The sequence below is a fragment of the Palaemon carinicauda genome, chromosome 22 (assembly GCF_036898095.1).
Source record: "Palaemon carinicauda isolate YSFRI2023 chromosome 22, ASM3689809v2, whole genome shotgun sequence".
NCBI lineage: Eukaryota > Metazoa > Arthropoda > Malacostraca > Decapoda > Palaemonidae > Palaemon > Palaemon carinicauda.
Window position 1 is genome coordinate 39,671,027 of NC_090746.1, and position 14,542 is coordinate 39,685,568.

The following is a 14,542-nucleotide window of genomic DNA, read 5'->3' on the forward strand; positions in this document are numbered from 1 at the left end:
ACTCCTTCCGCACCGAACGTGCATTTGTCGAAACGTACGACTAGGCCGTTCTCCTGTAGGCGTTTGAGGAAGGTGCGGACGTGCCTCCGGTGTTCCTCCTTGATTTTCGAGAATATCAGGATGTCGTCGACGTAGGTCACCCAGAATGCTATCCATTAGTCGTTGGAAGGTCGCCCCGGCGTTGCATAGACCGAAGGTTGAGTATGCGAAGGTGTAGGATCCAAACGGCGTTACAATGGCAGTTTTCGGGATGTCTTCCGGAAATACGGGGACCTGGAAGTAAGACTTGAGGAGGTCCATCTTGGTAAAATACTTCGCGCCGTGCAACGCGTTCGTTAGGTCCTGCATGTTGGGCAGCGGGTAGTGATCGGGCGTTGTGATGAGGTTGAGGCGCCTGTAGTCGCCGCAAGGTCTCCAGGACCCGTCCGGCTTTTTTACCATGTGTAGGGGCGATGCCCAGGGGCTCGATGCTTTCTTACAGATACCCATGCGTTCCATGTCCTCAAAGGCGCGTTTGGCATCCTTCAGTTTCTGGGGCGGTAGGCGGCGGAATTTGGCGTGAGTAGGAGGTCCTGTCGTTGTGATGTGGTGGTAGATCCCGTGCTTGGATGGGGAACCTGGCGAGTGTCGGAGCTCGGGCTTGAAAACCTCAGGAAATTCTTGTAGGAGGTCGGCGTAGGGGTGCGTCGTTACGGAAGATACGGACATTGTTGCAGGGCCGTGTTCTAGGGCGCGGGACTGGCAGGTCCCTGTGTCGATGAGACGTTTGTTAGCGACATCGACGAGGAGTCCGTGGTGGGCGAGGAAATCCGCACCGAGGAGGGGGCGATTGACATCAGCGATGGCGAAGGGCCAAGAATACGAACGGCCCATGATAGATATCTTGAGGGTCCTAATCCCATAGCACTGTATGGGAGATCCGTTGGCGGCGATGAGTGAGGGAGCGTTTTTGTCGGGACCACGGTCTAGGTCGGACTTGGAAGGTGGGAACGTTGACTGCATTGCGCCGATGTCTACCATGAGTCTACGGTTGGAAATGGTATCGAGGATGTAGAAACCATTCTTGTTTTGGTTACTTGCGACTGCGATGGTGGCAGGTGGATGCTTCTGGCGTCGTCTTCTAGGGAAACTGCATGGTGCTCTACATTTCTTGGCATCGCTGCCGAACTGTTGGTGGTAGAAGCACCATGCTGGGTTAGTCCTAGGGTTCGGTCGTGTTGGTTGCGGCAGTTTCTTTCTTGATAGAACGTTGATCTCGTCGTCCTCAGGGGTCGTTGCCGAGGAGTCTATGGAAGAGCAGCTGCTGAAGGAGGAGAACGAAGGCGGTGTTGACGATGATGCTCCGAGGCGAGATGCTTTGGAGGCCTCGTGGAGCTTCTGAGCCTTCAACAGGAGTTCGTTCATCGGGAGCGTTTCGGCGTCTGTCAATCGGGCCCTTACGTCCTGTGGTAGGCATCGAAGAAAGATCTCGCGAGATAAGCTAATCTCACGTCGTCGGCCGTTGCTGTCTGTTTCGGGGAGCAAGAGCAGGCCGGTTAACTCGTCCCACGCCTCGACAGGAGAGGTGTCACCCATGGGCTTGCCGGCGAGGTCCAGGACTTTCTGTGCCCTTGCTGAGACGGAGAGGGAGTAGATACCGATGAATTTCGTTCTCAGGTCGTCGTATGAAACTTGGCCGGCCTGGGCGTCGAGCCATGGGGAAATCTTGTCGAATACCTCTTCAGGTATGGAGGTGAGAATGATGTCAGCCTTGGCGCAGGAGTCGCTGAGTCTAGCGACACGGAAGAGTACGTCTGCTCTCAGGAACCAGGAAGCGGTGTTGCGTTGAGAAAAGGGCGGCAGTTTGACTTTGGGCGTGGAGGCGAGGCCGTTGGGTGCGATGGGCGTGTTGCTTCCTGCATCGTGGCCAGACGACGAGTCGGCGAAGAGGTGAGAAGTTGATATGTCGGTTAAGCTCATCCTACTGCCTTACATTCACCGAAGTGTGGGAGAACCAAAGGCAGGCCCATGCCTAAGGTAACGGAGTATAGAGAAGGTAGCACGGCTGTAATAAGTCCGTTAATGGAAAAGCCAAAACCGCTGATGCTACTTTCAACTCCGGGGTCACCAGTTGTAAGGACAGTGAGACAAGCGTCACCAAGATCAACTGATACTTTATTCAAACGTGCACGGGAGTATATTACAAGTTGCGGACGGAAAGGTAGGATGGCGCTGGCGCCAAATCAGATTGAAATGCCCGCCAAAATATATGTGTTTTCTTACACTTACAAATATACGAATTATGAGTTAACAGAAACATGTAATGAAATGATACATATGTCAAAATGTAGCTCTGATAGGGCAGAATACATATACATGGGAAACCACGGTGTGGCGAAAGGAGAATTCAAATAAATAGATAGTTTGTCGATTTCCTGGACGACGAAGGGAGCAGTGTCCTTACAATATATATATATATATATATATATATATATATATATATATATATATATATATATATATATATATATATATATATATATATATATATATATATATATATATATATATATATATATAAACACAAATAAGTTACAGTAAAACTTATGTGCATATTTATATACTTCACTGTAATTGTTCAGCTATGGTAAGTAGATCTTCTAGGAGAAGTACACAACAAAATCAAACCATCGTTCACTGACCTTTTGTAGTACCGTAGCCTCTGTACCATGGTCTTCTACTGTCTCGGGTTAGAGTTCTCTTGGTTGAGGATGCACTTGGGCACACTATTCTAACTTATATCTCTTCCTCTTGTTTGGTTAAAGTTTTTATAGTTTATATAGGAGATATCTATTTTAATGTTGTTGCCCATACTTAATATTTTATTTTGCATTGTTTCCTTTCCTTACTGAGCTATTTTCCCTGTTGGAGCCGCTGGGCTTATAGCATCCTGATTTTCCAACTATGGTTGTAGCTTAGGAAGTAATAATAATAATAATAATAATAATGATGATGATGATGATGATGATGATGATGATGATAATAATTATTATTATAACAATAATTATTATTATAACAATAATAATTATTATAATTATAATAATTATTATAATGATAATTATAATTATAATAATTATTATAATAATGATAATTATTATAATCATAGTAATTATAATTATGATAATTATTATAATCATAATAATTGTTATAATTATAATAATTGTTATAATTATAATAATTATTATAATTATAATAATTGTTATAATTATAATAATTGTTATAATTATAATAATTGTTATAATTATGATAATTGTTATAATTATGATAATTGTTATAATTATAATAATTATTGACTAATAATTATAATAATTATAATTATAATAATTATAATTATAATAATTATAGTAATTATAATAATGGTTGCTTAAACAAACTCTCAAAATCTAAAGTGCTATCTGTCAAGAGAATTTGTTTTCAGTTGAGCAGTGTGAATAAGATTATGTTTTCTTTAGCAGTGACACACTGTAATTTGAAGAATATCGTGTTTCAGGTAAAAACAATGTTTGTGTACATCCTCCATCTCGATATCGTGGTGATGGTGAGAAGATACATCATCCTGGATACCTAGTTATCAAGTGCTTAGCAGATGTTACATTGGGAACAACTCTCCATCTTAGCTGGATTCCAAATGATCGTCTTCGTCGTAATCATGAGTTGATATCCCAATCAAAGTAAGTCTTGGATTTTTAAGGATCTGCAGATATAAACCTTTCTGAATTCAGAGAATGTTACATTATTATTTCATGAGTGAAAATGATGCTTGTACACAACTTTTGTCATAATTTATAAAATCAAGGAGGTAAATTCCAACTCCAAGTAAAGTATTTGCTGTACAGTATATAGGGTCTTCATTAATCACAGTAAATTTTCAATAGATATAGGGTGTGAGTAACAGTAATGCCACAATTGCACATTCTAGTCTGTAGATTTGGTAATGAACTTTCTCAGTCTACTATATTAGCATAGATTTATTACAGTATACATTTACTAAGTTTTATTTGTTTATTATTTTCTTTATTTTTTTTGAGCTAATATCGTCTTTCAGTATAAAGGTGGTAATGTGTATTTGTTGTGATAGCTTTATTTCTGTGGCTATCACTCTTATTCCTGACACAAATAAAATATTTCTTGGCAAATATCCATACGTGATGCTTTACTTGATTACACTGAGGAAAAAAGTGAGGGTTTGGTAGTAACATTTTTTTCAATATTAATCTTACCCGATGATCATGTAGCTGTCAACTCCGTTGCCCGACAGAAATCTACGGTCGGGATACGCCAGCGATCGCTATCCAGGTGGGGGTGTACTCACAGCGCCATCTGTGGTCAGGTACTCAAGTACTTCTTGTCAACAAGAACTCAATTTTTCCTCTGTCGTGCCGCCGGCAAGACCTACTTGGATACGCTGTTGATTTTGGAGTCTTTTGTTCACGATTTGGTGATGTATTTGCTCTAAAGTTTAGCCTTCGCTGTTCAGGAAGCTTTATCATTAGCTTAGCAAGCTTTTGGAATTAATTTGATTTATTGGTTAACGAACTTTGCTTAATTTTGGAATTCCCCCTTGACTACTTCTAAATTCAAGATGTCTGACCATTCCCAAGTTCCTAAATACAGGCAGTGTAGTGTTAGGACTTGTACTAGGCGTCTTCCGAAGGCCTCTATAGATCCTCACACCGTATGTTCCAATTGTAGGGGTAAATCCTGTCAATTGGAAGATCGATGTGGGGAATGTGCTGGGCTTTCGGAATTCGATTTTAACGAATTCCTTAGATATGCACGTAGGTTAGAGAAGGAGAGAGATAGGAGGAGTTCTTCTCGCTCTGTGGATTTTTCCTCTCCCCATGCCCCTCAACCTTTTCCTTCCCCTGTGGTGGTGACTCCCGAACCTGCTACGAGTGCTCAGCCTGCAATGGCTGATATGTTGCGTGCCATTCAGGCTCTCGGTGAGAAGGTGGAGTCGTTGGTTAGTGACCGCAATCAGCTCTAGGCAGATGTCAGAGAGTTGAAAGCGAAGAGTGCAGTGGGAAGTGTTAGTGCTAGTGATGTGCATAGTGTCAGTGTCAGTGTTGCGCATGAGGGTACATCTGTGCGTGCCAGTCGTCCTCCCAGTCCGGGACCTCTTGCAAGCTCCCAAACCCAGGGGAGAAGCAATGTCGAAGGACCAAAGGGTTCGGCAGGCCTTGATCGGCGCACGGATGTATCCTCAGTGGTTGCGGACGTATCTGTTAAGGATCGTCCCATCCACATACAGACGAATGAGCCCTTACATTCCTCGTCTGTGGAAGAGGTTTCCAGGAGGAAACGGTGGACCAAGGTCTCACGACCGCTCAAACGTAAGGTCCCTTCCGAGCTAGTCCAACGGCCCAGGTGTAGCCACTGGTTCAGTTCGGACTCGCCACAGTCATCTGATGACTGCACACCTCCCAAGAGAGGTAGAGTGGTCCCTCAACAGGCTACTGCTCCGTCTGTTGTTGCTCCAACCACAGTAGACCCTAAGTGGTCCATGCTGCAGACTATGCAGTCTCAGCTTGCGGCATTCATGCAGGAGTATCATGCCGAGAAGGTTAACACCTCTCCTGTTAACCTACAACCCGCAGAGGTTGTGCGTTCAGCAGATACTGCGGCTGCCTGCTCCCACACCCCACCTGTGAGAGCTCCTCCACCGATGCGCAGTCCTCCCTGCCAGACGCATGTTCTTGCTGCACCTTCTGCTAACATGCGTGAGCTGCCGCATCAGGAGTTGCCGGGTTCCAGCACTATGCGGCATTCTCCTCAGCCCATGCAGCATGCTCTGCAGACCTTACAGCATGCTCCGCATACCATGCAGCATGAGCCGCATACCTTACAGCATGCTCTGCATACCATACCGCATGCTCCTCAGCCCACCGCAGCCCCTCCCACACACCAGCCCTCTGCTTTTGTTGTTGCCAGCTCGCAGACTGTCCAGCAGAGGCATGATGTTGAACCCGCAGGTACGCATGCACCCGTTCTGCAGGATTCAGCCGTTCAGCTTGCTGCTCTGCCTTTGCCACTCACAACTCAACTTTCGGATGATGATGTATCGGATGATGAAGCTGCTCATCTGGATGAACCTCACTCTGATGTTGAAGGACACAAGTCTTCGCCACCCTCCTTAGACTTTCGCAAAGTCCTTGCCTTGTTCAGGGACTTGTATCCTGAGCATTTTGTGTCTGCAACCCCTCGTTCTCCTCCCTCCGAGTTTGCTCTGGGCATGCAGTCTGCTGCGCCTGCCTTCACCAAGCTTATTCTCGCCAGATCATCTAGGAGAGCTTTGAGGGTTATGGGGGACTGGTTGCATTCCAAGAAGCAATTGGGAAGGACCTCTTTTGTGTTTCCTTCTCCCAAGCTGGCTTCTAAGTCGAGCGTCTGGTATGCCACGGGAGAGGAACCTGGCTTGGGGGTTCCTGCCTCTGCCCAGGCCGACTTCTCAAGTCTGGTTGACTCTCCCCGCAGGTTGGCTATGAGACGTTCGAAGATCTGCTGGTCCTTTTCCGATCTTGATCATCTATTGAAGGGAGTCTTTCGTGCCTTCGAGATATTCAACTTCCTCGATTGGTGTTTGGGAGCCTTAAGCAGGAAGACTTCCCCTTCAGATAAGGACTCGGCCATGCTGATCATGTCTAGCATGGACAAGGCAATTCGGGATGGGTCTGGTGAACTTGCGGCTTCATATGTATCAGGAGTCCTCAAGAAGAGAGAACATCTTTGCTCCTTCTTATCTGCTGGTATCACTCCTTGCCAGAAGTCAGAGTTATTGTTTGCTCCTCTCTCCAAGTGTCTGTTTCCGGAGGAGTTGATTAAGGGGATGGCTGCCTCACTTATCCAGAAGGATACTCATGATCTGATGGCTTCTTCTGCACGTAAGGCTAAAACCTTATTTTCCGTGCCTAGACCCTTCCGCCCTGCAGCAGTTGATACACCTGCTTCTAGGTTCATCCCGCCCTTTCGTGGCAGAACCTCCAGCAGAGGAGGTACCCGTGCAGACAGTCACCGTGGCAAGTCCAAGAAGGGTTCCAAGTCCGCAAAAGGCAAGTTTTGACTGCCTTCCTCTCCAGACAGCAGTAGGAGCCAGACTCAAGACCTTCTGGCAAGCTTGGGAGAGCAGAGGTGCAGACGCTCAGTCTGTGAAGTGGCTAAGGGAGGGTTACAGAATTCCGTTCTGCCGCAATCCCCCTCTAGCTACATCTCCCATCAACCTCTCTCCCAACTACAAGGAGAAGGACAAGAGGCTAGCGTTGCAACAAGAGGTGTCGCTCTTGCTACAAAAGGAAGCGGTGGTCATAGTCCGGGATCATCAATCCCCGGGCTTTTACAACCGTCTCTTCCTGGTAGCCAAGAAGACAGGAGGTTGGAGACCGGTGCTGGACGTCAGTGCTCTCAATGCTTTTGTCACCAAGCAGACGTTCACGATGGAGACGACGAAGTCGGTCCTAGCAGCGGTCAGGCAGGAGGACTGGATGGTCTCGTTAGACCTGAAAGACGCATACTTTCACGTCCCCATCCATCCAGACTCCCAACCTTTCCTAAGATTCGTCTTTGGAAAGGTTGTGTACCAGTTCCAAGCCCTGTGCTTTGGCCTAAGCACGGCACCTCTTGTGTTTACCAGACTGATGAGGAATATTGCGAAATTCCTTCACTTGGCAGACATCAGAGCCTCCCTCTATTTAGACGACTGGCTTTTAAGAGCTCCCACAAGTCGTCGCTGTCTGGAGAATCTCAGATGGACTATGGATCTGACCAAGGAACTGGGCCTCCTGGTCAATTTAGAGAAGTCCCAGCTCGTCCCATCCCAGACCATTGTCTACCTGGGTATGGAGATTCAGAGTCGAGCTTTTCGGGCTTTTCCGTCGGCCCCAAGGATCAACCAAGCCCTAGAATGCATCCAGAGCATGCTGAGAAGGAACCGATGCTCAGTCAGGCAGTGGATGAGTCTAACAGGGACACTTTCATCGCTGGCCCTGTTCATCGAGTTAGGGAGACTCCACCTCCGACCCCTTCAGTATCATCTAGCTGCTCACTGGATAAAGGACATGACGCTAGAGACGGTCTCAGTTCCTGTTTCCGAAGAGATGAGGTCTACTCTAACGTGGTGGAAGAACAGCCTTCTTCTCAAGGAAGGTCTACCTTTGGCTGTTCAGACCCCCGACCACCGTCTCTTCTCGGACGCATCAGACACGGGCTGGGGTGCGACATTGGACGGACAGGAATGCTCGGGAACATGGAATCAGGAGCAAAGGACACTTCACATCAATTGCAAGGAGTTGTTGGCGGTTCATCTGGCCTTGATAAACTTCAAGTCCCTCCAGCTAAACAAGGTGGTGGAGGTGAACTCCGACAACACCACAGCCTTGGCTTACATCTCCAAGCAGGGAGGGACTCATTCGAGGAAGTTGTTCGAGATCGCAAGGGACCTCCTCATTTGGTCAAAAGATCGAAAGCTCACGCTGGTAACGAGGTTCATTCAGGGCGATATGAATGTCATGGCAGATCGCCTCAGCCGGAAGGGTCAGGTCATCCCCACAGAGTGGACCCTTCACAAGAATGTTTGCAGCAGACTTTGGGCCCTGTGGGGTCAGCCAACCATAGATCTGTTCGCTACCTCGATGACCAAGAGGCTCCCGTTGTATTGTTCTCCGATTCCAGACCCAGCAGCAGTTCACGTGGATGCCTTTCTGCTGGATTGGTCCCATCTCGACCTGTATGCATTCCCGCCGTTCAAGATTGTCAACAGGGTACTTCAGAAGTTCGCCTCTCACAAAGGGACACGGCTGACGTTGATTGCTCCCCTCTGGCCCGCGAGAGAATGGTTCACAGAGGTACTGCAATGGCTGGTCGACGTTCCCAGGACTCTTCCTCTAAGAGTGGACCTTCTGCGTCAACCTCACGTAAAGAAGGTACACCCAAACCTCCACGCTCTTCGTCTGACTGCCTTCAGACTATCGAAAGACTCTCAAGAGCTAGAGGCTTTTCGAAGGAGGCAGCCAGAGCGATTGCCAGAGCAAGGAGGACATCCACTCTCAGAGTCTATCAGTCTAAATGGGAAGTCTTCCGAAGCTGGTGCAAGGCCAATGCAGTTTCCTCAACCAGTACCACTGTAACCCAGATTGCTGACTTCCTGTTACATCTAAGGAACGTAAGATCCCTATCAGCTCCTACGATCAAGGGTTACAGAAGTATGTTGGCAGCGGTTTTCCGCCACAGAGGCTTGGATCTTTCCACCAATAAAGATCTACAGGACCTCCTTAGGTCTTTTGAGACCTCAAAGGAACGTCGGTTGTCCACTCCAGGCTGGAATCTAGACGTGGTCCTAAGGTTCCTTATGTCATCAAGATTTGAACCGCTCCAATCAGCCTCTTTTAAGGACCTCACATTAAAAACTCTTTTCCTCGTGTGCTTAGCAACAGCTAAAAGAGTAAGTGAGATCCACGCCTTCAGCAGGAACATAGGTTTCACATCTGAAACGGCTACATGTTCCTTGCAGCTCGGTTTTTTGGCTAAAAACGAGCTTCCTTCACGTCCTTGGCCTAAGTCGTTCGAGATCCCAAGCCTGTCCAACTTGGTGGGGAACGAACTGGAGAGAGTACTTTGCCCAGTTAGAGCTCTTAGGTACTATCTAAGAAGGTCAAAACCTTTACGAGGACAATCAGAAGCCTTATGGTGTGCTATCAAGAAGCCTTCTCTACCAATGTCTAAGAACGCAGTTTCTTACTACATCAGGCTTCTGATTAGAGAAGCACATTCTCATCTGAAGGAAGAAGACCTTGCTTTGCTGAAGGTAAGGACACATGAAGTGAGAGCTGTGGCTACTTCAGTGGCCTTCAAACAGAACCGTTCTCTGCAGAGTGTTATGGATGCAACCTATTGGAGAAGCAAGTCAGTGTTCGCATCATTCTATCTCAAAGATGTCCAGTCTCTTTACGAGAACTGCTACACCCTGGGACCATTCGTAGCAGCGAGTGCAGTAGTAGGTGAGGGCTCAGCCACTACATTCCCATAATCCCATAACCTTTTTAACCTTTCTCTTGAATACTTTTTATTGTTGTTTTTGGGTTGTACGGTCGGCTAAGAAGCCTTCCGCATCCTGGTTGATTTGGCGGGTGGTCAATTCTTTCTTGAGAAGCGCCTAGGTTAGAGGTTGTGATGAGGTCCTTTAGTATGGGTTGCAGCCCTTTATACTTCAGCACCTAAGAGTCGTTCAGCATCCTAAGAGGACCGCTACGCTCAGTAAGGAAGACGTACTTAATAAAGGCAGAGTAATGGTTCAAGTCGACTTCCTTACCAGGTACTTATTTATTTTATATTTGTTATTTTGAATAACTAATAAAATGAAATACGGGATACTTAGCTTCTTTGTTAACATGTATGCTGGTCTCCACCCACCACCCTGGGTGTGAATCAGCTACATGATCATCGGGTAAGATTAATATTGAAAAATGTTATTTTCATTAGTAAAATAAATTTTTGAATATACTTACCCGATGATCATGAATTAAAGAACCCGCCCTTCCTCCCCATAGAGAACCAGTGGACCGAGGAGAAAATTGAGTTCTTGTTGACAAGAAGTACTTGAGTACCTGACCACAGATGGCACTGTGAGTACACCCCCACCTGGATAGCGATCGCTGGCGTATCCCGACCGTAGATTTCTGTCGGGCAACGGAGTTGACAGCTACATGATCATCGGGTAAGTATATTCAAAAATTTATTTTACTAATGAAAATAACATATTTAAAGGTAAGTGCATATGAAAATTATTCCAGTATGAAAATCATGCTTATATTTGAAATCATTTCTTTTTTCCAATGCGGATACAAACTTTTACGTCATTCAAGGGGCCTGGCCAGTATCCCAATATATGGGGTATAAGAAGAAAAACACAAAATCCTGAAGTAATTCACTTAGCTTTGTATGGCAATGGAGAATGTGTTTACAATATATTTTGTCAAAATTCCTCTTACTTTCATGGTTATAAGGAAATTATTAAAAGTAACTCAATAAACCAAAAACATTGTTCCCTAGAAAAAAATGCAGTATTTCTTATGTTATCATAAATTTTTATAATTATTACATTTTAATATAAAATAAATTGTGAGCAATGGCATCTGTATAGATTTCATGAGTCACAAGACGATGGATTACATGGCGATTAGACCCTTCGGCCTTCATTCGTAGCACAAACCTCATAGAAAGTACACATTTTGAGTTTGACCTCCTGACATTCACTCAATGGTTTCGGGAAGAATTTCCTCGTGCCGAAGAGGAAAATACAATTTCAACATCTCGCTAATATAAGAAAGAAGAAAATTTGCTCTAATATGAGTTCAGATGTGGGTAATATCGGCGAGGTTAGCAGAGTTAATGAAGGAGAGAGTTAATGAAGGAGAGAGTTAATGAAGGAGAGAGTTAATGAAGGAGAGAGTTAATGAAGGAGAGAGTTAATGAAGGAGAGAGTTAATGAAGGAGCAACTGTCTCACCCAAAGAAGCAAGATATTGAGCAAAGGGATCTTCATTTATGACTAAATTATGATGAATAATATTGTTTTGGTTTATTAATATCCAAAAAGGAACATAAAACTCATAATAATCATGATTCATTGATATTTTTATAAAAATACAAAGAAAAACTTTGAATGCCCGTATTTCAAAACTATACTTATTGACCTTCAAATTCTATCTTCTCCCTTAGTTTCAAAGATATATTATTGAAATTTGATATATAACTTAGAAAGACATTATAGAATAATCAAATATTGCCCCTTTTTTCCAATTTTTGTTTCATATTTTTTTTCTCAACTTTTTCACCTGATTTTTAGGGTTTACTTTTTACCATAAAAAAAATTATATCTTTAAATAAAAATTTACTTTAATAGAAAAACTCCTCATTTGATTAGAGGTCAACATCGGGTCTATATAGGGTAGTAATCCTAGATCTTAGTATTAATTATCGAGGGAGAGGGTCAAAGGCAAAAATCCTATGAAGTTTGGATATGTCCTGTCACCTTATTAAGTGGTATGAATGTCAAAGTCCTCTCCTTAAAAAACAGCATTAGCTGGCCGGCCCCCTTAGTGGGGTTACTTCTAGTTTTGTTTTCTACTGCCAGACAATAAAAAACAATCGGTAGATTACGTTATGTTGCGTTGATTGCAAAATGCTGCCCATGAAGCATCCCGCTTGTATCAAGCAGTTACTCACAATGCTTCTGGCCATGGAGGTAGTCGGACGTGCCTGCCTTCAGTCCTACGCCCAGACAACTGAATCGCCCACTCGTCGTCCCTATAGTGCTTGTGTCTTTGTGGCTTTGACATTCCTTATCACTTGGTTATTCATTATTTGTGAGTTTAGGATGTGTGCCTTTCGACTATGTCAAATTCGTTACGTTCCTTCCTGCCAGGCTATAGTGGTGGCCCGTAGTACCTTCATGAGCCGGATAGAAGTGGATCCTCACTCAGTATGTCCGTTATGTTGAGGAAAAAGATGTTAGGCAGAATCTCCATGCGAGTATTGTAGGGAGTGGTCATCCTCTCAGTGGGATAGATATCGTTCTTGCCGTAAGAAGCGAGCCAAGACAGATTGTTCTCCTCCTCTGCCTTCGGTTAGCAGTGAGAAGGAATGGAAGGTTATCTCCTCACTTAGTTCTTCATGCCAGAAGCCCTCTAAGGTTTCTGTTATGGAGGATGACGTATCTAAACAAGGTGACATCACTAAGTGCTGCCTTCTCTGTGCGTAAAATAATTCCCCCGCAGTCTAGGCAGGCCGACAGATCCAACTAAGTTTTCACCCCTAAGCATCAGGACTTCACTGGCTGCGCCTCCATCTTGACGCGTGAGAGTATTCCTCTGCATCATAATGAAGCTAAAAAGATTTGGGACTATATATCCATCTGATGTTAGAGGGTATAGTAAATCATCTCCACATAAATCCAGAGTTCCCCATGAGTTTTATAAATTCTTAGCCAAGAACCAACGCAATAAAACCTCACCTTACGCAGATAAGAACCCTCTGTCTTACACTAGAAACAGACTCGCTAATCATCTAGATAGACACCGTTCGCACTTTCAGATAATTCTTTACAGGTACAGAAAGCAGATAAGGGGTGCAGAAAATTTCCCCCCTTCCTAAGCATCACTCCCCCATCGGACATAGAAGAACTGATCAGCAGACAACGTAGATGTCGCCCTCGCTGTAGGCATTCAAGATGTCAGTGTTTAGAACTTTGTCACCTCATAAAACGAGTTCTGAGAGACTTTTTTTAACTCCTCCGCTTCCCGTTCAGGATATAGAGATGAACATACTTGCAATGGAAGCGAACTAGACTCTTTCCACTCCTCTCCCTCCTTTTCTCATTATTACTCAAGGAAAAGGAAGGAGGTTTGAGGAAAAGTAAAGATTTCTGTTAAGACAGAACATTCTCACCAGGATATCATCAGTTTTGATGACAACCCGAAAAAACCTCATGGCACGCATGAGTACAAGCTGTGTTGGGTGTACCCCCCATTGAGGCCCTGGTATTAAGCTCAGAAGCCTCTCACTTCATTAAGAGCATGAGCCTCATTTGCCATTCAAGAGGTTTAGATGAGCGTCCCTTAGCACAGACAGTGTGCTATTGTCAATACCTCCTCGCAGTCTCAGAGCCCTGGACTGAGGTTTAATGTGGCCCTATCCAACCAGACTAAGGACATACTGTACTTTAATTTTTGAATACTCAAATCTCCTCTGCTGAAAACTCACTAAAACAAGTAGATAATCAAAACTTCCGCTTTACCTCTGTCATGTCAGAAACAGTTTTTACGTTAACTGTGGTGCCTTTCAGAACCTACTTCCCTTTGACCCAGTTGTGGCTAACTTAGTACCTACAGTTCCAGCGGAAAGACTACCAAACTTACCAATCACGATTTCAGGACTGGAACTGGCTAACATAGAGGTAGCTGCCATTTCAGCCATTCAGACTTGTTTGTGGATAGACCACTGGTCTGGAGCACTCTTGTTTTGCAGTTTCTAAGAACCTCAAAGACAAGAACGTATGAGAACAGTTCAAGGAACTTTCAAGATCTGGCGCTAAAGCCATGGAGTTCCTCCTCCACCAGAATGTTTTCCTTTGAGGAAATTGTTCTGAAAAAGCACGACACTGTCTTAGCTAAATGTTCTAGACAGTTGTGGTACAGTTCTTAGGAATGCCCCTTCTGATGGTCCAGCACTTGGCTTCATTAGAGGGGCGTGAGAGTTTCAATGATGGGCTGGGCAATTGTGGTGGAGGATTATTCACCCTGAGATACCAGACTAAGACTGGACCTCTATAAGCATTGCGCTTTATTTCAGTATTTCTCTTCTTCCGCTATCTGAATTTTGTTGATGACCATTATTAGAACATTGACCTGTTTTTGTACTGTATATGCTTCAAATTTTAGACGCCATCCCTCTCTTGCAGACCCATTGGGTACAGACTTAGTCTGTTAAGAGTTGGACTCTGTGGAGGATTAATT

General features: G+C 44.7%; 1 protein-coding gene across 1 annotated transcript in view; it reads left to right on the forward strand.

Annotated features, from left to right (window-relative positions):
• Positions 1-14,542, forward strand: part of TBC1D16 (TBC1 domain family member 16) — a 496,458-nt gene that overhangs the window by 117,051 nt on the left and 364,865 nt on the right. The window contains exon 3 of the mRNA XM_068346153.1: positions 3,530-3,710. Within this exon, the coding sequence (XP_068202254.1) occupies positions 3,530-3,710 (181 nt within the window). The remainder of the gene's footprint in view (positions 1-3,529; positions 3,711-14,542) is intronic.